Source organism: Tympanuchus pallidicinctus, unplaced genomic scaffold (assembly GCF_026119805.1).
Source record: "Tympanuchus pallidicinctus isolate F22 unplaced genomic scaffold, pur_lepc_1.0 scaffold45, whole genome shotgun sequence".
In the NCBI taxonomy this organism is placed as follows: Eukaryota; Metazoa; Chordata; class Aves; order Galliformes; family Phasianidae; genus Tympanuchus; species Tympanuchus pallidicinctus.
Window position 1 is genome coordinate 421,418 of NW_026294764.1, and position 21,978 is coordinate 443,395.

At 51.1% G+C, this 21,978-nt stretch overlaps 1 protein-coding gene across 8 annotated transcripts in view; it reads left to right on the plus strand.

Moving 5' to 3' along the window:
- Positions 1–525: 525 nt before the first annotated feature.
- Positions 526–21,978, plus strand: part of PPP1R12B (protein phosphatase 1 regulatory subunit 12B) — an 84,221-nt gene continuing 62,768 nt past the window's right edge. For 4 of the 8 annotated variants that reach the window (XM_052702538.1, XM_052702536.1, XM_052702539.1 and 1 more), the window contains exons 1-4: positions 527–886; positions 17,620–17,750; positions 18,604–18,722; positions 20,627–20,786. In XM_052702538.1, the coding sequence (XP_052558498.1) occupies positions 599–886; positions 17,620–17,750; positions 18,604–18,722; positions 20,627–20,786 (698 nt within the window). In that variant the 5' untranslated portion in view covers positions 527–598. Of the gene's footprint in view, positions 887–17,619; positions 17,751–18,603; positions 18,723–20,626; positions 20,787–21,978 lie in introns of all 8 variants that reach the window. The other 4 variants (XM_052702543.1, XM_052702541.1, XM_052702535.1 and 1 more) reach the window with 3 other exon arrangements.

Sequence of the window (21,978 nt, forward strand, 5' to 3'; positions counted from 1 at the left end):
TTGTTTTGCGCTGCATTGCTTTGCGCTGCACGGCACGGCGCCGCACGGGGCGGGCAGAGCCTCGCTGTCCCCTCGGTGCGGTCTGTGCGTTTAACGATGGAGAAAACCGGGCACTGCATCTCCGGGCACACCGCACCGCCTGGCACGGGCGGGGCCTGGCAGGTGCCGCTCGCTCAGCGCGGAGATGGGGAAGGCGCGGAGCCGCCGTTCCTCCTCATCCCCGCCCTCCCCTCGGCCTTCAGAGCCGCGGACCCCGCGGGCGGCGCTGCCGGCGGGGCGCGGCGATGGCGTCCGGCCCCGCCGGGCGGGAAGGCGGGCGGGGGGCGGGGACGGGCGCGGCGCGCGGGGGATGCCGGGAGTCGTAGTCCGGCGCGCGCCCAGGTGCGGCCGCGCGCGGGGGCCGCCGGGAGCCGCGCGGCGGCGCGGGGCAGGTGCGGCGCCCCCCGCGGGAACTACAAGTCCCGGGATGCCGCGGGGCGCGGGCGCTCGGGGCGCGGCGGCGGCGGCGGCGTAGCGGCGAAGATGGCGGCGGGGGCGCCGCGCCCCGCTCCGGGCTGAGGCTCCGCGCCGCTCCCTGCGCCTCAGTGCGGCGGCGGCGATGTCGGAGCCGGAGCACCTGGGCGGGAAGCGGGCCGAGTCGGCGCGGCTGCGGCGGGCCGAGCAGCTGCGGCGCTGGAAGGGCTCCCTGACCGAGCAGGAGCCGGTGGCGGCGGGGGGCGGCCGAGGGCGGCACCGAGGGGCCGGGGGATCCCGCGTCCGGTTCGAGGAGGGCGCCGTGTTCCTGGCCGCCTGCTCCAGCGGGGACACCGAGGAGGTGAAGCGGCTGCTGGGCCGCGGCGCCCGCATCGACACCACCAACGTGGATGGGCTGACGGCGCTGCACCAGGTGCGTGCGGGACCGGACGGGTCGCTGGGATCGGGTCGGGTCGGACGGGACGCGCGGCTCCCCGCGGGCTGTTTGTAAACAGAGCGGTGTCGGAACCGCGCGGAGCGGCGGTGCGGGGCGGGACGGAGCGCCGTGATGAGAGCGGAGCCGGGATGTGCGGGAGCCGCGGCGGTGTCACAGCGCTGCCCTGCGAGCCGCGAACGGCCCCGTGCAGGGCTGTGCTGAGGGCGGGCGGTGCCGCACCGAGCCGCCCGGCTCCCGTTGGGACGCGCGGATTTTGCTCGGGACCCCGCGGCTGCAGAACGGCGAAGCCTGCAGGCAAACCTGCGCTGGGTTTTGCTCGCACGGAGCTGCGCGGTACTGAGAGCTGCCCCTCGGTGCCGGGAAACCGCGGCCGGTTCGGAACCAATAGCAGGGTTGGTGAAATTGCGGCCGTAGAACGGCTTTGCTGTTCGTTTCCAACCCTGCTGTGGCTGCGCTGCGCCCACCCGGCCTCGAACGCCTCCACAAATGGGGGCAGCCCGTTGGAATCCCATCCCACAGCACCGCGTCTGACAGCGGGATCGAGCTGCCGGCACGCCGGGCAGGAGGAGGGTTTGGTGAGCTGGGGGTGTCGTGGGCTGAGTGTAGCCATGGGATGGGGAGAGCAGAGCACAGCCTGGAAAAAACACCTGTAATAACATCGTTGTAGGCACCAGTGCTTTAATAGCACAAATAGCCACCCAACCCAGTTACTGCTCTCTTTTTTGCTTGTTTGGCATCAAACTGAAGCACTGGGACGTTGAAAAGCTCCATTCACAAGCTCACCTGCTTGTGGCTGTCACTATGCTGGGCAGAGGTCTTCATATTCTTCTTGAGCTCCAAAAATAAGCAAATGGCACAGAGCTCACAGTCTGCTCTACAGTAGTTTGTTGTCGTGTAATTAAGCAAACATACAGATGTCAGAGTCAGTAATGGGAGGTGATTGGAACAGGGAGAAGACTGAAGCTAAGGTGGGGTAGTGCAGTGGAGCTGGGAGCCCCTGGGGGGGTTTTGCTGCTGGAGCTGTGGTGGATCTGCCCAGAAATGTCAGCACATCCCTGCTGTGCAGCACGGGACGCCCGGCCAGGAGCGCATCATGGAGTGCATTGGATCCGTCAGACTTTGATCAATGGGCAATTATTGCTGCAAGGTCACGTTTCTTGAGTATGTGGCAAGCAGTAATCACCAGGCAGACCACAAATACAGCTCTGTACATGGGAAGAATTTTGTCTTAGCAGCCATCAGGTGATGGCAGCACCTGGGCCCTGGTGCTCTGCAGAGCCTTCAGGTGAATGAGATGTTGAGCAGATGCTCACCCCCAGAGATGGGCTCTTACCTCTGAAACCTCTCAGGAAGGAAGTTGGTTTTCTCTATCTCATATCAACTTTGTTCCCTTGTCTCACTGAAGTTTTCTCGTGTGTGTGTTGTGGCAGTACTGAAGCAATGTGTGGCTGAAGAGAGGTTTTGTGCACCCAAAAGGGACGGGATGTGTTTGGTGACAGGTTCTGCATGTATCTCAATGCTGTAAGCTTGTGTTGGATGAAAATGTTTGCTGTCACTTTGTTATCTCCGATCAGGTCTGAAATACCTGTGGTCCCATGTTATGGGGAATTCTGCTATTATGGGAAAGCGTTAGCTGAGGTGATTTGACTAGTGGACTGCATGGGAGGATTTTCTTAACATCTCCTCTGAGCATTATGCAGAGTGGAGCAGATGATGGTGAGCATTGACTTGGGTTTAATACTGGTAAAACCAAGCAGCCACGCAGAGAGGTGCAGCTACCAGAAAGAGTTTGCTTTGCAAAAAGGGTGGGTAATCTTTTTTTTTTTCTTTGTTTAAAGAACTTAGTGAGGCTTGCTCTGTGCCAGTGCATGTCTGTGTAGGTAATGGAAGGCGTAATGAAGTCAATTGTCTTAATTTGTCAGACTCAGCATCTGCTTCTGTTAAACAGGAGGCCGATCTTACAGATGGGAAGTCATCTCCCAACCTTGTAGGCAGTGCTGTTCTGTCTTTAAGGGCTCTTTCAGAGAGGATGACAACATAAAAGATTGTTTATCCTTCGTCTGCCCTTTGATGATGTACCGGTTGTTTTCCTCTTGTGTTTTCCAAGGAGAACTGAGCTGCTGATGAATCTGCTCCCAGGACTGTCATTTGCAGTCCCATTGAAGTAGTCTGGCTCTTCTGATGGCTTTGCAGGACAACGCACAGCCGTTCAGAAGCTGCTCTGTTAGAAGCTGGGTACTTTGCACAGCGATTCCGCCTCAGCCAAATGATTCTGGAGCCTCGGTGGCAGTCCCAAATTAACAGAGTCCTGTTCCTGAGTCAGGGCTGTAAAACTGAGAGCGCGTCTGGTTGCTTTGCAGAGCTCACCAAAGCAGTGCCCACGTCAGCGGAAGGCGGCCAGTTGTTGATTGCTGTTAAGCAAATTTGGCCTTTTATTTGCTTTCAGACACAGGGTGTGTAGGCCTGGGGAAGCGAAAGGTGACGCGGTTGCTGACCAAAAAGTCCAGAGGTGGGCTGTGGGCTGCTGGCTGTCCAGCCGGGACGGTCCGTGGAGCAGAGGTTTGCTTGTTGCTCTGTAGGAGCTGCAGGGAGGCTGAAGCAGAGTGGGGTTCTTTGCAGGATAACAAGGATGGAGCCAGCATTGCTGCCAGAAGGGCAGTGGCTGCTCACGCAGATCCTGCACAGCAGGTCCTGGGAGGAGTTGGTCACCAAAAGGCAAAAGCCAGCTCGTGCCTTGGAGAGAGCAGTTGTAGCACTGTGCATTGAGCGAGGACTCTCCATCACAGAACGAGCGAGGCTGGCAAAGACCTTCCTGGTGTTACAGGGCTGTGTTTGGGGCACCACTGCTGTTCTTTCAGGTAATTCGGCTTCAGGTCTCTTAACGGAGGGCAGTGGTGCCGTACATCAGGCTGTGTTTTTTAGAACTGGGTGGCTGCATTGTCTAAAAATACATTAATCCTTAGAAGAGAAGGTTATCTGGGGACAGCCAGACCTTTTCCACTGCGCTCTGCAGAGTTTCTTTCCAAATACGTGCTTCTGTTAATGAAAGCAGAAGTTGCAGCCTGTGCTGTACTTAATATTGCTCATCAATCTGAAATCTGATGCTGTCAGCAGTTGGGTTTATCAATAGGGTAACTGCAGTGCTTTACTTCAGCCTTCCCTCGTAAATAGGGTACAACAATGTCCTCTGCCTGACGTGAGGAAGCTCCGATGCTGACATACAGCACAAACGTGGTGGGCAAACCTGGTTCCAATCCAAAGTGCAGCTTCACCAACCTAATGCATTTACTCTCCTGCTTTACTCAGTCCCACTTCTGGCTTCATGCTTTGTCCCCATGGGTTCATTCAGCTGTCTGTCCTTTGTGTCTCTGTTTCAAAACAGTCTCCTCAGTGGGCACAATTAACTCCAGACTAAACAAACTAACCTTGAAGCGAAATGAGTCGGAGCTGCTGCTCTCTGCAGAGCTCAGGGAAAGCCTTTATTTTGTTTCGGGGCCGTTGCTCTGTAAGGCTTCTGCAAACCGAAGCCATCAGCAGCAGGACTCAGCTGCTGGGTGCTGGGAGGAAGCAGTGCTTTAGTAAGTAGGTGGGTATTTCTGGTGGGAAATGTGCATCTTTATCATTTCCTTCTTCAGCCTCTGTTTGCCCATCTAGAGATCAGGTTGTCGAGCTCTGATCCTTCCACAAGCAGTGAACAAGTGAGCTGGCAGAGGGACCTGGGGGGAAGCTGGTTGTATGCAGGAGGTGCCAGAAGCTTTCTGACTTTGACAAATGCGATTCTCGAGCCTGCATTAGAGATGGAGACACGTCGTTAATGCTGCATGCTTGTCTGAATCAACACTGTTTGATAAGGTTGAGAGCTGCCTCAGCAAAAACAGGGGAATGGGCCATGAATGCAAGGCCTGGAAAGGGCTGCTGCCCCGGGCTCATGTCTTGCAGCTGATGTTAACGTGGCTGAAACCCACTGAAATGCTAAGGATGGTGTTTATGCGCAGCACTGTGCTGTAGCTGGGCAGCATCCTGGTATTAGCATTGTGATTTCTATCACCTCTTGCATGTTTGAACGGTGAGCGTTAGGGGCCGGGAGCTGCTTCTGTTGCCAACAGGTACAGAGACTTTGAATTGAGATTAGGTGTTTTAGGAATGGGACTCGTGAGACATCTTAACAGCAGCGTGTTGTAATATATTGAGATAATAACTGGCTAATATTAAAATATCAGGCTGTGGGGCTGGTGTGCTGCCTCTCAAACAAGGATGATTATTACCATAAGTCAGAAAGACGTGCCAGGCTGTGTGTATTAGAGCAGTATTTGGCTGTGTGTATTAGAGCAGTATTTTTAAGCTGGCTGGGAGAGGGGAATGCTGCGTTGGGCGGCCGTATAAATACAGGGCAGGGGGCTTTAAATGCTTGGAGGTATCTGCTGTGCTTGTTAACAAGTGGTGTTTCTGCACAGGGCTGGGATGGAGAAACCCCCGCTGTGCTGGGGAGCTGCAGCCCCACGCACACTGCAGGCTCTGCTCCGTGAGCGGTCTGGCTGACCCCCCTGCTGGCCGCACGGCCCGAGCGAGGTGAAGGTGCCCGGAAAAATCCCAGGGTCTGAGTCTGCGGTTTATTTTCAGCTGTCCCGAGGGGAGGTGCAACAGTTGTCCCTGCCGTCTCCTTTTTGGGCTGCAGCAAACTGATCTGTGGTGCTCGGGGATGGGAGCTGTGTGCTGAGTGGGGGTGGTTCGGTGGGCTTTGACGTGGGCTCCCCTCAGCACAAATGATGCAGAAGAGCTTTGCAGCTCGCGGGGCCCCGTCTGGTTTTCTGTCGCCTTGCTGGGTGCCAGGTGAGCGCATCTGATCCCCGTGCTGCTCCTGCTGCCTTCTCAAGCTGCTGGAAATGGGGACGTCAGAATCCTGGATTCAGACACCCACGCAGCTCCTCGTGACAGCATTAATTATCATGTACAGTAGTTAAAAGCGAGCAGTGTTTGGGAAAATACACCTAACTGCACTCTTGTTAAATTTTTTTGGAAGACCCGTCTCCTTGCAGATCAAATACGGTCCTTTTTCATCTGAAGAACAATCCTTCCTGAAGGATAAATGGTGTGGTTTCTTTCTTGGTGGTTTTCTGTTGGCTTTTATTTTTTGGCACTCTGTTTTTTCTTGGAAGCTGCTTTCCTGTAACTGAGCAAACCAGGGCAGCCTTCGCTTGTCGGTCTCCCTAGGAATGTTTCCGTGGTACGACAAGCTGACCTTGCAGAGGGGCACCAACAATTTCAGCATTGCTTTTCCAGCATTCAGCCTTGCTCGTAAATCCTTGTGAGATGTACAGAATGCGGGTGAGCACCTGCCAGTGGCCTTTTATGTGTCACTGCCTTTTCAGGATAGAGCTCAAGCTGGCCCCTCTCTGCCGCTCGGTGCTGGAGCATTGATTTGCCACAGTGGTTGCTCACCATCCATTTCTGGAATCCATCTGAAGCCACCTCCTATTTATAATGTGTCATTCCTTGCTGTCTCAGACAGCTAACTGTATTTTGTTACAAAGCTTCCTGCTTTCTGCATCTGAAAGCGTGTGATGGCAGCAACCCACGGACGAGGGGCTGCCATGCTGTGTGCACGCAGTGCTGGTGCAGTGAGGCAGGACTGTGCAGCACATCTGCTGTGTGGCCTCTGCCCATCTAACCTGGGTTGTGTCTGCTTAGCTGGGGCTGGTAAATGCAACGCCACGACCAAGGGATGCCAGGCAGTTGGAGCTGGTGGAGCCCGACTGCTTTGCTGGCTGGCTGGATGCATTCTGCAGCACTGCTGCAGCTGTTCTGAGGTCAAAGAGTGACGCAGGTGGATCTTCTTCCAGGATCTGAGTTTGTATGAGCATCAGCTTTATCCAGTACTGTTATCAGTGATGGGTTTTGAGTGGCAGATTGATACTTGGCACAAGGTGTGTTAATAGGGATTTCTTCCCTGGGAGATTGCTGGGGAAGCTGAACTCTGACCCAGCAGTTGTGTGTGATGGGGCTGCTTTTAATTGCTTGGGTACAGATGGGGCAGTGCTCCAGGTCCTGCCACTGCCAACAGAAATCCTGGGGTTCTGGAGGGCTGAACGTTCAACTCTTTGTGTCTGAAGGACCGCTTTGCTGTCCTGTTTGCTCTCTGGTGTTTGTAAGCAGGGTGATGCTCCAGTGTAGGCAGTGCCCTGTGTGGGCAGCAGCCTGATCTGAGCAAGTTGGCTGCACAGCACAGCCCCAGCTGCCCAGGCAGGGCTGCACTCTGAGCCCTACAGCTCACTGCCAACATCACAGCCTTGTGGGGGGCTGGATTTCTTTGATTTGTGTTGTAAAGTGATGTGACCGCACCAGCAGAAGTCTCTGCGAGCTCCAATCCTGTGCTGGGGTCTTTAGGTGAGCTTTCCAAATGGTGCTCACACTATGGGTGTTATCCACGTGTTGCATTCATGCAACGATTTCTGATACCAAAAATGATTACTCTGGCAAAGGTGCTTTCAGCACAGCTGGGCAGCACATGCCCAGTGCTGTGTTACACATATCAGCACGTCTGCATTTTCTGATAGAAGAGCTGGGTTTTAAGCAGCCTGCAGCAATCATCTCAAGCAGGCTTATGGATACTGAACTTAAATAGCTCTGTCTAGAGAGGGTTAGCAAGTGCTGCTGGCCTTCTTCCAGTGGAGCTGGTACGTGGCTTAAGCCTTTAAAGCCGGTTTTATCACTTGATGTGTGCTTTCGGTTCTTGTCTTGCTTTGGGCTTCTTTGTTGTTCTTTGGAAGCAGTTGAGCTCCGTGCTGCTCCAGGGCAGCTGTGCTGCCTGCTGATGCCCTCCTCAGCTGCCTTAGCTTGTGGGGCGCCCGCTCTCCATGCACAAGCCTCAAAAGGTAAAAGTTGTGCTTATAATCATTGTTTCACTGATGCTGGAGAAGCAGAAAGTTCATGCTGTGGTTCAGAGCCTCTTCTGATAGCTTACTCGAGCAGTTGCTGTGCCTGCTGCTCACCCTTCTGCTCTGCATCCCTGGGAGCTGGGCAGGTCTCTTTCTGCAGCCAGCACAGGGATGCTGCTGCTCACCAACTGGCTGCACTTCGTGTGGCTGCTCCCCTTGCAAGCCCAACGTTTGGACTGTTCTGTCAGCCAGATCTTGCCAGTTTGCCTGTAACAGACACCTCCAGAAACCATAGCAAAGCTGCACTGTGCCCTCTGTCCCGTTGTACACAAGGGGAGCAGCTCTGTGTGCCGGGGAGCTGGGCCAAGCAGGAACTGGCAAATGAACCTTCTGCTAAGAAAAACTGAAGGACATTGGAATCTTAAAAGGCCAAGTGTCTTCTCAAATGTTAAAGCTTTAAAATTAAAACTGGGTGATTTTTAAACAGCCAAATATTATTGTGTTGTGCAAATCATTAGCAGTAACGCTCTGTATTTAGTGGGGATGCTATTGAATTTGTGGGTGGTTTGCTGCAGCAGCACCAAGATCGTGTTTCTTAGTGTCCTCTAAGCTGTAAAGATGAATGTGTATGGGATATTACCTTGGTAATGCTTGATTTTTGGACCTTTTTCTGTTCCTAACTGACTGTATCCTGAACGAATGCACCCAGCTGAGCACAGGATGGAAGTATTCTTACAAAGGATGCATTTCAGCTTTGCAGTTTGCAGTGGCTTTTCTTGTCTGCCTTGGCTGGCTGACAAACAGAGTGTGACCTTCGTGGCTCTGAATGGTTTGTCTTCTAAATTGATATCACTTGAGTTATTCTGAACAAGCATTCCCTCACGCCGAAAAAGATAAGTGGAACATTTGTCTGCCTCTTGTTGGGAGACTTCAGGGCTGCGCCAGCCTGTGTGCCAGCAGAGCCAAGGTTTAAACTTCAGAGCATATTGCACGAGTTATTTTTGATCCCTGCTAATAGCGACTATAGAAAGAGCCCAATGCTTATGGCCAAATATTGTCTTATGGCTATTTCAGGTTTTGGCTTCTCTTCCATCTCCGACTCCATCGATAGAGAAATTCCATTCGTTTCCATTTAGTTTGGGTGCTCTTAATCTTTAAGAACATTTTTCAGTGTTGCAGAAAGCGACCGAGGAACAAAGAATCGATTGTGGCCATTGGCAGCGGTTCCACGTGCTGGCATTCCAGCCAGCTTCCTGCACACTGTGCTGCTGCCTGAACAGCCGAGGCCTCATCCACACCAAGAGCTGCGCTGGGGAGGACGAGGTGCTCTGACGAGACTCCAGGGTCGTGTTTCCCATGGCAGTGTTGCAGTGGTGGGAGCATCGCAGTTCAGAAGCCTTGGGCTGCCACGTGCGTCTCCCCTGGGTGCCTCCCGTTGCTTTGCCTTCCAGGACAGTCCTCCCAGTGCTGGAATACTTGCTTATCCTCAGCTGCTACAGTAAGGCTAGTTCTAATCAACCTTCCCAACCAGCTTGGTGTCTGTTGTATCTCTTTCAATTGGAGCACGCTGGAATTATTCAGGATACTGGAAGCACAGTGTGCCATCTGTTTATATAGAGGCCCAGTGATATTTTCTGCTTTTGTTCCTTTCCAGACAATTTCTAACGTTTTCTTTGCTTTCTGAGCCTGGAGCTGATGTTTTCCTACAGTTATTTGTTACAATCATAAGAGCTTGTTCCTGGATGGCAGTAATAAGCTCAAAGCCTTTCATTTTGGTGCACGGCTTCATTTCATTAGGTGTATTTTTTTTGCCTGTGACTCACTTCACAGTTACCCACATTGAATTTCATCTGTCACTTTCTCAGCAGTCACCCAGCATTGTGAGATTCATCCTTTTCTCTCCTCTCCCAAACAGTTTCAGCAGCCAGCTTTATGACTATTCACCTCATCTTCCGGATCCTTTGTTCATCACATTGGGCAGCACAGAGCTCAGGAAAGGTTTGCTGGGCACAAAATCTGCTGTGTATCCTTCAGGGCTGTCCCTGCTGAGCAGGTATTTGTAGCCGTGCTGTGTCTCCAGGAGCTGTGCTGAGGGCCTGGTGAGGAGCTGGTTGGTTTGTGTTGCCCTTCGTGCTCATTTCCCTCCAAGGAGCTCCAGTGGGTTTGTATATCTTACAACTCCCCTTTGTAAAAGCCTTGCTGCTCTCTTCCAAAATAGCACGACCACCCGTGTGTTTGTTGTCCTGTGTTATGCCATCTGCTAATGGCAGTGCCAGCAGCTTGGTTCCTTGGGCTTTTAATCAGATCTCTCTCTATCCCAGGAGTTTCTTCACTTCTAATGAGCCCTCCTGTCCATTCCCCAGCTGTGCAGTGAGGCACATCCTGCTCATCCAACCTAGTCAAGTTAAGATGTTGCTGATTCTTCCTGCAACCTCAGCTCCTCCCCAGTGAGCTGCTGCTCTTCCTTCGCAGCTGGCACTGAGCTGGGGCTGCTCTGTGGCACCCCAAGCCCTGTTGGTGCTCACTGCTTCTCCTCCTCAGCAGAAATGGGTTCAGCTGCCCGGAGGTGAGGTTGTTTCATGGCTCTGACACAGACCTTGCCCTCTCCTAAATGTTTACCACCTGTATTGTGGCACTCAGTGTGAGGTTTGCCTGCTGCCACCCTCCTGTGGTGCAGCTTGTTGCACAGGTGACACAGTGCAGTGAAGGTGGAAGTGGCCATCTTCTAGCTGGACTTCCACCTGGGTTTGTTTTACTTGGAGGCTGAGTTCACCTGTTGGCCTAGCTACTGTTTGGCTGCTGCTTCTGCAAATAGCCCTGGAGGTGGAGAGCTTGCTTGCCCTGCAGTCCTCCCTTTGCTTTCTTGCTTTACCCTTTTCTGTCTGTCCTTTTTTGGCAGCAGGCACTCTGGGGCTGTGTGACACTTGGAAGTCCTGGCGGAGCACTCAGGAGTTGTTCTGGGCTGCTGCTATCTGAACCACGCAGGGCATCTGCATGGCACTGGAGCGGCTGTACGTTTCACTTACGGGAGATGTAAAAGCTTGGATCAGGTCAGATTCTTTGATCACAGAGACCACAGTTCTCGACGGGTCTCTAAGCGTCATTAATGTCACTGGGGAAGCTGACGCCTTGGCTGTGCCCAACTTGTACAACTCCTGCCTGGCTCTGTAGGAGCGCTGTAGGAACGGGGTTGGATGGGAGCAGCACTGCCACTGATGGAGCACCTCCAGAGCTGAAGAGCAGCTCAGCAGAGCATTCTCTTGCTAAGTAAACCTATGGCAAACGAACGTCCGTCTTCAGGAGTGAAACCTGTGAGCTTTTTAATTACGACATGTAGTTGTTTCAGTCAGGGATTAAAATTTCCTTAATTTAAGGGCAGGATTTTGTATTTCATGCCTTGATCGGGTGTCAGCGAGTGCGAGCTGAGTGGAGCAGTGACACACTGAGTGGTCAGAACGGCTGAACTGGTGTGACTTGAAATGCTAATGCTGTTCTGCACCAGTAGGAAACTGGCAGCCCCTGCTTTTCAGTGACAGAAAGACTTTATTTTTAGTGCTGGCACTTCATCAAGCACTGGACTCGCTTCAAGCTCTTCTCAGGTGGTATGAAGCCTCCAACTGCTGTGGAAATAATGGGTATTAAATAATGCTGAAAGTAGGGAGATGGAGATGGTGAAAAGAGAGTGAGATGATGATCCAGGTTGGATTTGAAGGAGCGCTGTGAGCATCGCGGTGCTGCAGGAGGGGCGGCAGTGGGAGCGCAGGTGGGAGGCAGCAGGGCTGATCCCAGCAGCTCTGTGCACAGCAGATCACTCACATGGCTGTTGCTGACCTGGCTGGTTTCACCTGAGTGCTGTTTGATGGCGATGCAGGAAGGCTGGCAGTGCTGTGTGCCCTCCCAGGCAGCAGATGGACTGGAGCCATTCAGCTCTGCCCAGCTGTGCTGGGGTGGGCTGGGCAGTTTGTGTGTGTGTGGGGCCCTCTGACCTTCTCTTTCTTTAAAGCATCAGTTCCCTTTACCTAAAGAAGGCAGTGCTGGAAGCTGCAGCACACGAGGGCTGCCCTGCAGGGAGCAGGTAATGCACCACGCAGCAGCAATGAGCTGCTGTGCTCCCAGCAGTGCTGCTGCACAGCCACAACAAATCCTGCTAATTGCCAAGAATTTCACAGGAGTTCAGCTGAGCCATTGGTAGTCTGGTGAGGTGGATCTTTACCTCCTCTCCAATAACTGTTGTAACCCAGAGTGCGTATAAAGGTGGGGAGAGTTTCAAAACGTGGCCTCTGTTCCCAGCAGTTCTCCACCCGATGTTTTGTGCTGCTATTTCATCTTGAAAATGCTGTGCTGGAGAAGTAATTATGCCTTTGCAGCATCCCTCTTCTCCCTTGTGCTCTTCTGGGTTTTTGTTGTGCTAATCGTTGAAGAGATTTGTTGTTAGCTCCTTTTGATGACTGGCATGGATTGTGCCCAGTGCTGCTTCGTGTTGGCTTTTGTTTTCTTTCTAATGGAAAAATCTGACACAATCCATATCTCTTTTCCTGCCTGCATGAAAGTTATGACTCAGCTGTTGCTTAAAAACAAAAAGCAACGTAGCTAATTGATCAGAGGAGAAAATGAAAGATACCCTTTCATTTTGTTTCTCTCCCTTTTTCCTACCTATTTTAGTGCCAAAGCCACCTCTTTCTGCCAGTTCCAATCCTGTTGGTTCAGAGTGAGCCCTGCGTGAGGGTTTGGAACAGAGACTTGCAAGCTGAGTTCCTGGCCCAGCAGTGCCAGCGTGGGACATGGCAGCAGGTGGTGCAGAGGAGGGGTGGGAGGCACAGAGCTGCTCAGCAGGAGCTGCTTTGGTGCTCCTCAGGCTCACAGCCCATGCAGGCCACGCTGCTGCAGGATGGGGAATTTTTGGTAGTTGGACGAAAGGCCCCTGAAGTGCAGAGCTGGGATGGTGAGGCACGGAGGCAAGGTCGTCCCTGGGTGCTGGCAGTTGCTGGTGGTGACAGTTGGGAGGCTATTTCAGGAGTGCTTTTCTCTTTGTTTTCTGTGAGCAGCTCTCTCCGTGTTCCCAGATTTAACCCTGACGCTGCTCAGCTGTCATCGAGCTCGCCTTCCTTCAGGGGCTGCTGCCTGTTTGTGATATATGTTGATATCCTATATTTACTCTTCCTTTGCGTTCAGGGGAAGATCGGCTCCCTCCAGCTCCAGGCTGGCCTTGTCCCATGTGTTTTAGACTTATACCAGGAGAATATAACACAAGTCCTGTCATTTAATCTCTTTGATTGTGACCTGTGTGTCGTCACAGCAGGACACAGCAGCCTGCTGTTCCTCCCAGTCTGGTGTGTTAGCAGGCAATGGCTGCTGCCCTCGGTGTGTTCCTCTGGTTTGTAGTGATTCTGACCGTTTTCAAAGCTGCTCAGTGGCAGCAGTGCTGGGATGTGGGCTGTCCACTGCCTCTATCTGCTTACTGAAGGCTGGTTTACAGTTTGAAATATGGGTGAAGTAAATCCTGTGCATGGGGAGATGTGGGAACATATGGCTGGGGCAGGTGGGGCCGGCAGTCTGCATTTAAACCTCCTTAAGCTGCTGTGGAGTGGGCTCAGATGGAGTTGGGAGAACATTTGGCCTTGAGATTCGTGCTTCTCATTGCCTGTGTTTGCTGCAAGAGCACTCGAGCTCTTTGTTTAGCTGGCAGAAAACCTTTAGATGGGCTTTGCTGTGATGTGGCTCTGTCTGATATTGTCACAGGTAATCCTGCTGGTAACGCTAGGAAGAAGTCTGAACAAAACCCACTTTTGTTGTCCCATATCTAATGCAGAATCTTTCACAGCTCGGTGGTGGTGCAGCCTCTGCCATCCAAATGAGCCCAGGTTGAGTTTCCAGCATAGAAACATAATTCAGAAGAAGGCCAGAGGTGTGGGCAAACAAAACGAGCATCTAAACCTCCAAGATGTCAGTGCTGGAGGGGAATGGCTGCAGACACAGTGTGAACATGTGCATGTTTGCCTGTGCTGGTCTGACAGCCTGAATGCTCGGTGTGATGGCAGCGTGTCTGACCAGGCAGCTTGCACACTGTATTTACTGTGACAAGTGGCATTACCAAGCATGACTTCTATGCAGGAACCATGAGGAGTGTTACCTGAGAAGGTGACACTGTGGGATTATTAGATTTTCACTCTTCCATGCAGCAGGGGTTACCAGGATAGAGCTGTGTCACAGGACTGATGTCTTCATAGCAGAGGCACGCGGCACAGAAGCTGAGTCCCTTCTTTTCCCTTTCTCCATCATACCTCCGCCTCAAGGAAATGCAGAAGTTCTCACTTAAATCCTGAACAACGGAGGACGGAGCACCAGAGAATTAAATACAGCCCAAATTAAAATCACAGGAATTATTACAGGTTTCCTGGCTGACTTTGATTCCGAGCTCTTGATTACTGGCTGCTATTCTATTACATGATTTTATGACAGTGGGTGATGGACTGTTTGTAAGCTAAATATTTACTCAGTGGGGCAGCATTTAGAAATGCAGCATGCTCTCAGCCAGTTCTGTGCTTGTTAAGTGCACTGGTGGACACAGTGCTGCCAGCCCATGCAGGTAACAGCTGCTGAGGTGCTCAAACTGAGCACTGATGAGAGCTGTTCTGCTTGAAAACCACAGCACTGAGTTGTGTTAATGTACCAGCATGGGCCAAATGCGATGCCCTCAGCTGTCCCTCGTGCCCCCCAGACCCCTGCCCACCTTGGCAGCCCTCCTTTAGGTGCTCTCTTTTTGTCTTCCTTACAGCATGGCACCCAAACCCGCACACAGGGCTGGAGCTGAGGCTTCCCCAGCGTGGAGCAGGGCAGCCTGTGCTCAATTTGGTGCATGCCCAGAAAGTGAGCAGGGCTGTGCTGTTTCCAGGCAGTGACACGTGTGAGCTGGGCTGCTCCTGCTGTGACCACCTGGGTCTCAGCCCACCCAGCTCCTTTTGCTCCTGGCGTTCCATCTCCCCTGCAGGCATGCCCAGGAGATAGGCAGGCCCAGCCTTGGCAGCTGCTGCATTGCTGATAGCAATCACAAGTCAGACGAGAGCTTGTGTGCTCTGCGTGCTCCGAGGAAGGAGCAAAAGCTAACAGTGTTATAATAATGAGGTTTCATTCAAGATAACGATCAGATTGTGTCTGGCTGTTGGATGAGCCTTGCCAGGCAGGCGGAGCTTTGCAGAGCTGTTCTGTGACGTTTCCTGGTGGCCCTTTTCATTACTGTGATGTAAACTTCATGCTTTAAAGAAGAATGTGTCGGTGGTGGCAAAAAGCCATCGGTGGGTGCTGCTGTCCGTGAAGGGCTACAGCTGTTATGGGGGGGGAAGGCAGTGTCAGATCAGCAGATTTTAGAAGCTGAGCACTTCCTCCCTATGGAAAAACTGCTCAGTGCTGATGCTGTGCCAGGGCAGAAGGGATGTGTGAGTGGGGAGGGCAGCCTGCCCACCGCTGGGCTTTGGGCTCCATCCGCCAGCACTGAGCAGCTCGTGGCTGATCCTGGGCTCTGGGTGCAGTTTGCACCAAAGTGTGCTAAAGCTGGAATAGGTGAGGGCTGTGCCAGAAGGGATTGGGTCTAATCCACTGCCAAGGAAGGTGCTGCAATGGCTGGGGATCAGCCGGGTTGGGGTCTCTGGGTAGAGGGAGGGATAGCCCTGTGCATTCCTACCCTTATCATCTCCTGGAAGGTTGTGCTGGATCTCTCACAGGTAGAGGACGAGAAGGTCAAGTAGAATTAAAAATGTAAAGGGACAAAACTGCTGTGGTTAACCTTGCTCTTAGCCTCTCTTAGTGTGCCAGCAGCTCTTTGTGCACACGTCACAAAGCTGCTCAGGGTTAGCAGTGCCCAAAATCGAAAGAAAAGAGCCTGTCTGGCCATTTTTTTCTCTCTGTAAAGCAAATTCTAGCAGCAAAATGGGAGAAGAGAGTTCCTCACATCAAACAGCTCCCTGCTGAGAAGGCAGCGCTCCTCTTTCCTCACTTTTGGGCTGGGAGGCAGGTGTGTGCTTTGTGCTATTGCTGGCTGGTGTGAGTTATTCCTACCACATCCCGAGGAACGCAGCAGCAAATAAAAGAGGAGAACTGTGCATAGCGGTGGCTCCTCTCAGGTTTCTGAACTTACCACTCTCCTAAATTTAAGGCTGGGGGATTAATAGTACTTAAGGCAGGGTGCATCGGCCGCTTCACTTCCTCTCCGACCTCTTCTCCTTCCTCTGTAACCTCAGGAAACCTGCTTTGCTGAAGCAGAACTTTGCCCTCCGGCTCTCGGGGTGGTGTTTGCTGGGAGCTCAGGCTCCCTGTGCTGCATGGGCAGATGTGAGCTCTGAGATCCGAGGCTGGAGATTCCTCTTCCTTATGGCCTGGTTTGAGGAGCTGTGACTGCATGTGCAAATATGGGATCTGTGCAAACGTGTCAGTGTTACTTGGTTGATCCTTAGCACGATGCATAGGAGTACATTGCAGCCCCTGGCAGCTGCTGTTCCCTCTGTCCTACCTTGATGATTTATCCCATTATCCCTCCTAGTCCCATAGGAACTGTGCAGGAAAGGCACCAGCAGCAGAGCATGGCCAACAGCAAGTGTAAATTAAAAACACGCATATTTTATTTTGTGTCTAAAGAGACTTTTTAAAGTAATTTTTCTTTTAGTCCAACGCATTGTGGCTTGAAGAAGCAAATGTACTGGGTGGCAGCTGCTTGGGTGGCTTTAATGATAAAGAATGTAAATAGAACTGTCTGTCTGCCCAATAAACATGGAGCTCACAGGAGGAAGGAGTCCTTGAGGCTGGACTCGGTCATGCACCCAGTGCAGGCAGTCCTGCTGTGCTGTGCTCCTCCCTGGGCAGATCGGCAGAGCACCAAGCATTGGCCTCCCTGCTTCTTAGAGCTGCAGCAATAAAGTTCTTTGTTGTTCTTCGGTGGGCAGAAAGAGAGCTGGGTTCTGCCTGCAGCTGAACACATGAAACTCCTTTTGCCCCCCAGCCATGCTTGGTGCTCCTTAGCTGAGGCACGTGTGCTTGGACACGTGTTAAGCTGCCAGCTCATCCCTAAATAGCAGCCTCCTTAAATGCAGCACGGAGCATTGCTGTAGCCAGGAATCTGAGGAAGGAGGAATTCCACCTTACAGAACTGCTGAGACCTGAAAATCCAGCTGGGTTTTCGTCTGGCAACTTCAAAGCTAGCAGGTCTCTGTGCGTTCAGGCTCTGCAGTTAATAGAGCAGCTCATAAAGGGTTGTCATTCCCTTCAGGAGAATAAGCACTGCTGGATGAAGTTGTACTTAATATGTGCCATTTTGTGTTCTGATTTTTTTTTTTTAATGCAGTCATGTCTATAAAATTGTGCTGTTGCTGTAATTGTATCAGCAAAGAGCTCCATCCAGCATGCAGGTGCTCTGCTTGAAGCTGTGCTTCCTCTGCTCGTCCCATCAGCAGTGAGATCTGCTCTCATCACTTGCTCTGCTGTCGGGGGATGGCATTACCTCAATAGACACACAGCTTGCCCTGCTTCAAGGAATCCAGTGCCAGAGCTGAAACCAGCAATGGGGAGCGCGGCGTGGAGCTGTGCCAGGTTGATGTTGGGTAGAGGAGGGAAATGTGCGTTGGTGTGAAGCACAGAGCTTGAGTGAATTTTGAGGCTGTCCACCCAGAGACTCATTGAGTTTCTGTTCATTTCTGGAAGTTCTGAAATTAATGTAGTGCTGCCTTATGTTTCCAAGTGTGAGATCAGGAGCTGCCTGCTGCCAGTAAGCCGCCGATGGGAGGTGTTCATTTGATTTAACATCGTTGCATTTCTTTCTTTTCTCCAATTCTTCCCTCTCTCCCCCAGGCCTGTATAGATGAGAACCTGGACATGGTGAAGTTCCTTGTGGAAAATGGAGCCAATGTGAACCAGCAAGATAACGAGGGCTGGACCCCCCTGCACGCCGTGGCATCGTGTGGCTACCTGAACATTGCAGAGTGAGTGAGTTTCAGGCTGTTTGGGTATCAGTAACACTTTGCACATCCTCCTCTTTGAGTGGGTGCAGCCATGGTTGATGCTCTGAAGCTCACACAGTGCTTGGAAGCAACGTTAAAAAAAGAAGATGCCTTCCTTCTTCTACTGAATGCAAGATGTCTTACTGTTAGGGTGGAACCTGTAGCTGGTTGTCCTTTACTGATCCCATTAGAGTGGTTTGTGATTTGTTGGGTACTTTGCTAAAACCCCGAGCAGAGGGGAAACGTGAGGGCTGGCAGGAGCTGATGAGCACAGAGGAGCAGCAGAGCATGGAGAGTTCTGCCCTGATGTTTAGGGCAAAGCAGTGCTGCCAGTGACTGCAGCTGATCCACACTTCATGATGCTCACAGAGGGCAAGATAGTTGTGTTTGTCCCGGAGGAGGTAATGGTACTGCTTGTGCACCAACAGATTGTTCTGGGATTTGCCCAGATATGGGACCTATGGAATAACTGGAGCCAAAGAACTGGCAAACATAAGGGGGAGAAGGAGGCGTTCATTGTTTTTTGAATGAAATAAGTGAAAAAACTGGGGATAGCTTGGATTAAAGGCATCATCTCTCAGGTGAGTGCAAGAACTGGGGATGCTGAAGTAGCTACAGAGAAGCAGAAGTTATTTGCAAGAGCCACTGAGCAGGAACCTTGCACTTAGCAGTGAGCTTTTATAGAGCAGAGATTTGATAAGAATGTGAATGCTTGTTTGGTAAGTGAACTTGATTGAGGAGATTGTATGCTTTGTTCTGCCACTTGATTTCCTGTGTTAGTTGCTCTGAAGCCTTCATGTGAGGTCTGACGTTGGCATGGCTCTCATTGGTGTAGGTACTTAATTAGTCATGGAGCCAACGTGGCTGCTGTGAACAGCGAAGGCGAGGTCCCGTCTGACATTGCAGAGGAGGCAGCCATGAAGGACCTGCTTCTGGAACAAGTAAAGAAACAAGGTAAATCAGCAGTGGGATTGCGTGCATGAGGGGCAGAGAAGGGTTTCTCTGTGGGCTGCTTTTCTGTGGACAAGGAGATGTGAAGTAGCAGAGAGATTTCTGCTCAGAACACTGGAACGAATGCAGAAGATTTGTGTTGTGCATTCTCTGTCCTTTTTAGTAGGATCCTTGAAAGGGAGACGCTGCGGTCCTGAAAGCTGATTCTTTAGATCCAGTTGTTTTAAAAGTGAGATTTAATTCTGGTCTGGTTTCACTAAGGCTTGGTGGTGCAGAATTGAGATTTGCAGCCCTGCTGAGCGTTGGGGCCTGGAGTGCTGCGTGTGTCCTAGAGTGACCTGCTTTATCCTGATCCTTCCCAAGACTTCTGCAGCCCATCTGCTCTGCTATTTCCCCTTTCCTCGTCAGGTGTGTCTGTGTGAGTTGTCCCTGCAAAGCTGTCACTGGTGGAAGTGATTTGGGCAGTGTCTTAATTAAGGGATCCTGTGCCAGTGTAAGATTTTCTCTATACTCACCAAATTCATCTGCAAGTGGTTTGGTGTCTGTATGTATGTGTAAGAGTTTTAAGTCCTGCCTATGAAGTTCATCAGCGATGTTCTTGAAGGATGCAAACTGCTTCTCTGTAAAGCAGGTGATGAAAGCCGTGCACTGCAGTAACGTATTTGAGGGGGCATCAAGGCAGTAATTCCAGCTCTGCTGCTGATATTTTGCCTGATGCTTGTTAGGTTTTCGTTTGGCTTTTTCATTGCTTTGCCACGTTAGTAGCATCCTGCTAAGATGCCCGAAAGCAACCATCTGGCTCTGCTGAGAAGCTTCCCATTGACACAGTTTAAAGAGTTGATAATTGCTGAAATAAACGTGTTAGAAACTTCAGATAAGCATCCCTCCAGCTTTGCTTCAGCTGTAGCTGAAAGCAGATGCTTGGAGCAAGCACAAGAGCAGGACAAGTGTGCATGACTTCCCTCCCAAGTATTTTCCCAGCCTGCAGCCTCTGTGCCTCGAGGCGTTCCTGAGCCAGATGGACTTTCTGTGTATTTTCTATGTGAATCTGCCATGGATTTCTGTTTTGTGGACTTATGAGGTCTCTTTTGGTCTCTGAGCTTGTGGAGCATTGCGTTTAACATCTCCAGATGTGCTGCTACTGTTGTGCAAATCTGTAATTCTTGTTTTGAAGCTGTTTGCAATGTTAATATTTGCAACATCTCGCAGTGTTTCTCAGCTCGCAGACTGAGTTGATAAGTGTTGTCTTTTGTTCTACTGTAGTCTCATGCCCTACAATTTCCTTGGTAATCATGTTGTTATAGCGAAAGAACTGATCTGTAGGGCCTGCTGCTTTTCAATATTGATCTTGATTTGTTTTAATTTGACCTTTTATTTCCACCTCCTATCATCGAAATGATTTAGGACTGTTTCACCAGCATCTGTGGTTTGGAGGAGCTGATCAAATATGTCCCTCAGAATGCATGCCAGGAACGGCCCTGGTGCACTCTCTGCATGCAGCTTGCTCACTTACTGAATTTCCCATGAGAGCAGTGCTGGGGTTGTGCTGTTCTTACAGAGGATGCCTTAGAATCATTTCTGCACGTCCTACACAACTCATTTTTGTTAATTGTTGTTCACGAATTGGTTCTGTTAGGCTGGAATAAAGCATATTGGCAGTACAGCCCCTCCGCCCGTGACTGATTCAGTTAAGCCAGCAGTTGACCAGCAGAGTTTGTTTTCAGTCAGGCTGCTTTGAAGTTTCTGTTGACGATGCTGGAGATCTCCCAGCTGCTAGAAGCAGCTTCTGCTGATATTTTTGGGAGATGACAAAAGCTGGTGTTGTGTAGCAAATGAAAAATAGGGTAAGTTTACAAAGTGCACGAGAGCTTTCACCTGATGATCTCTTCTGTGCATTGCTGTCTTAGGTGTAGACCTGGACCTGGCAAGGAAAGAAGAGGAGCAGCAGATGCTGCAGGATGCCCGGCAGTGGCTGAACAGCGGGAGAATTGAAGATGTAAAGCAGCCTCAGACGGGTGCCACAGCTCTTCACGTGGCTTCAGCAAAGGGCTATTCTGAAGTCATGAGGTAGGAACTCCTTCCTGTGGCTGCTTGATGAATTGAGCCTGGATTTCCCGAGCATAGATTTGTAGTTGATATGTTTCATACCAACATCTTTGGGCTGCTGTGTAAGTGCTCAGTAGAATTATGTGCCCAGCAGTGGTCATTCACCTAGAAATGCATAGAGGCTGGAAGATTGCCTTTCATACCTCCAGGTCTTTGGAGAAATGAAAGCTTTTCTGAGAGCAGGGTGCAAATTAGAAGGTCAGGTTTCACTTAGACTACAAGTTTTAGGGCTAACAAGCCAGGCATATCAGGATGAAAGTATAATTTCAGCCTATGGGGGGACAGTGCATCCTGCATGGCAGTCACAAAAACACCCTGACAGCTGACATGCCCAGAAGGTCAGAGCAGTAGTAAAATGCAGTGTCCACCTCTGCCTCTGTGTCCCAGCACCCAATGCCACTGCTCTTGTAGCCATCAGCAGAGACAGAGGTCCCACCATGACACAGTGCTGCTTCTACTGCTTCATCATGGACAGAAGGTTGATCAGTGCAGTGCTTCCTGGCAATGAAGCGTTAATATTTTTACAGGTAGAGTCAAGCCAGGATGTCCCAGCAGTAAAGCTTCCTAAATGAGGGATGGATGGAACTAATGATATGCAGGTTGAAATGCTTTCTGGAAACATTCATCCACCTTGATTCCTTATTTCATAGTCCTGAGTGACGTGACTTGATGTGTAAGAGCAGCTTCTTATCAAGCTCAAGTAGTTTTGTTAATCTCTCTGTTTCCTCTTAACATTCATTCGTTAGAGCTTATAATAGAGTTACAAGCTGTCTGTGTCTCTGCTGTGCCCAAGAATGCTAATTCAACGTGGATCATATGGAATAGAAATCTGAGATCCCTCTGGACAATGTGGGGTTTGGTCCCACGGGTTTTTACTGGGAGGTTTTCTCTCCAGTCAATGGAAGCTGTGTTCCCCATTTGCCAGATGTCCACTTCTGCTCAGCTACTCGTTGCCATTAAATGCTGTAGTGATAAACAGATCTCACAGAGAGCTGACACTGTTCCACTCTTGTGTGTTTTACGGCCACCCTGTAAGTTCAAATACGAAGCTTCAGTGCCTTAAACCAAAGGGGCTGAAAGCCAGCAGCTGGCTAACTCAAATGAGATGTGGAATTTCTCTGTGACCTTGAGTATCTTAATAACCATGTTCCTC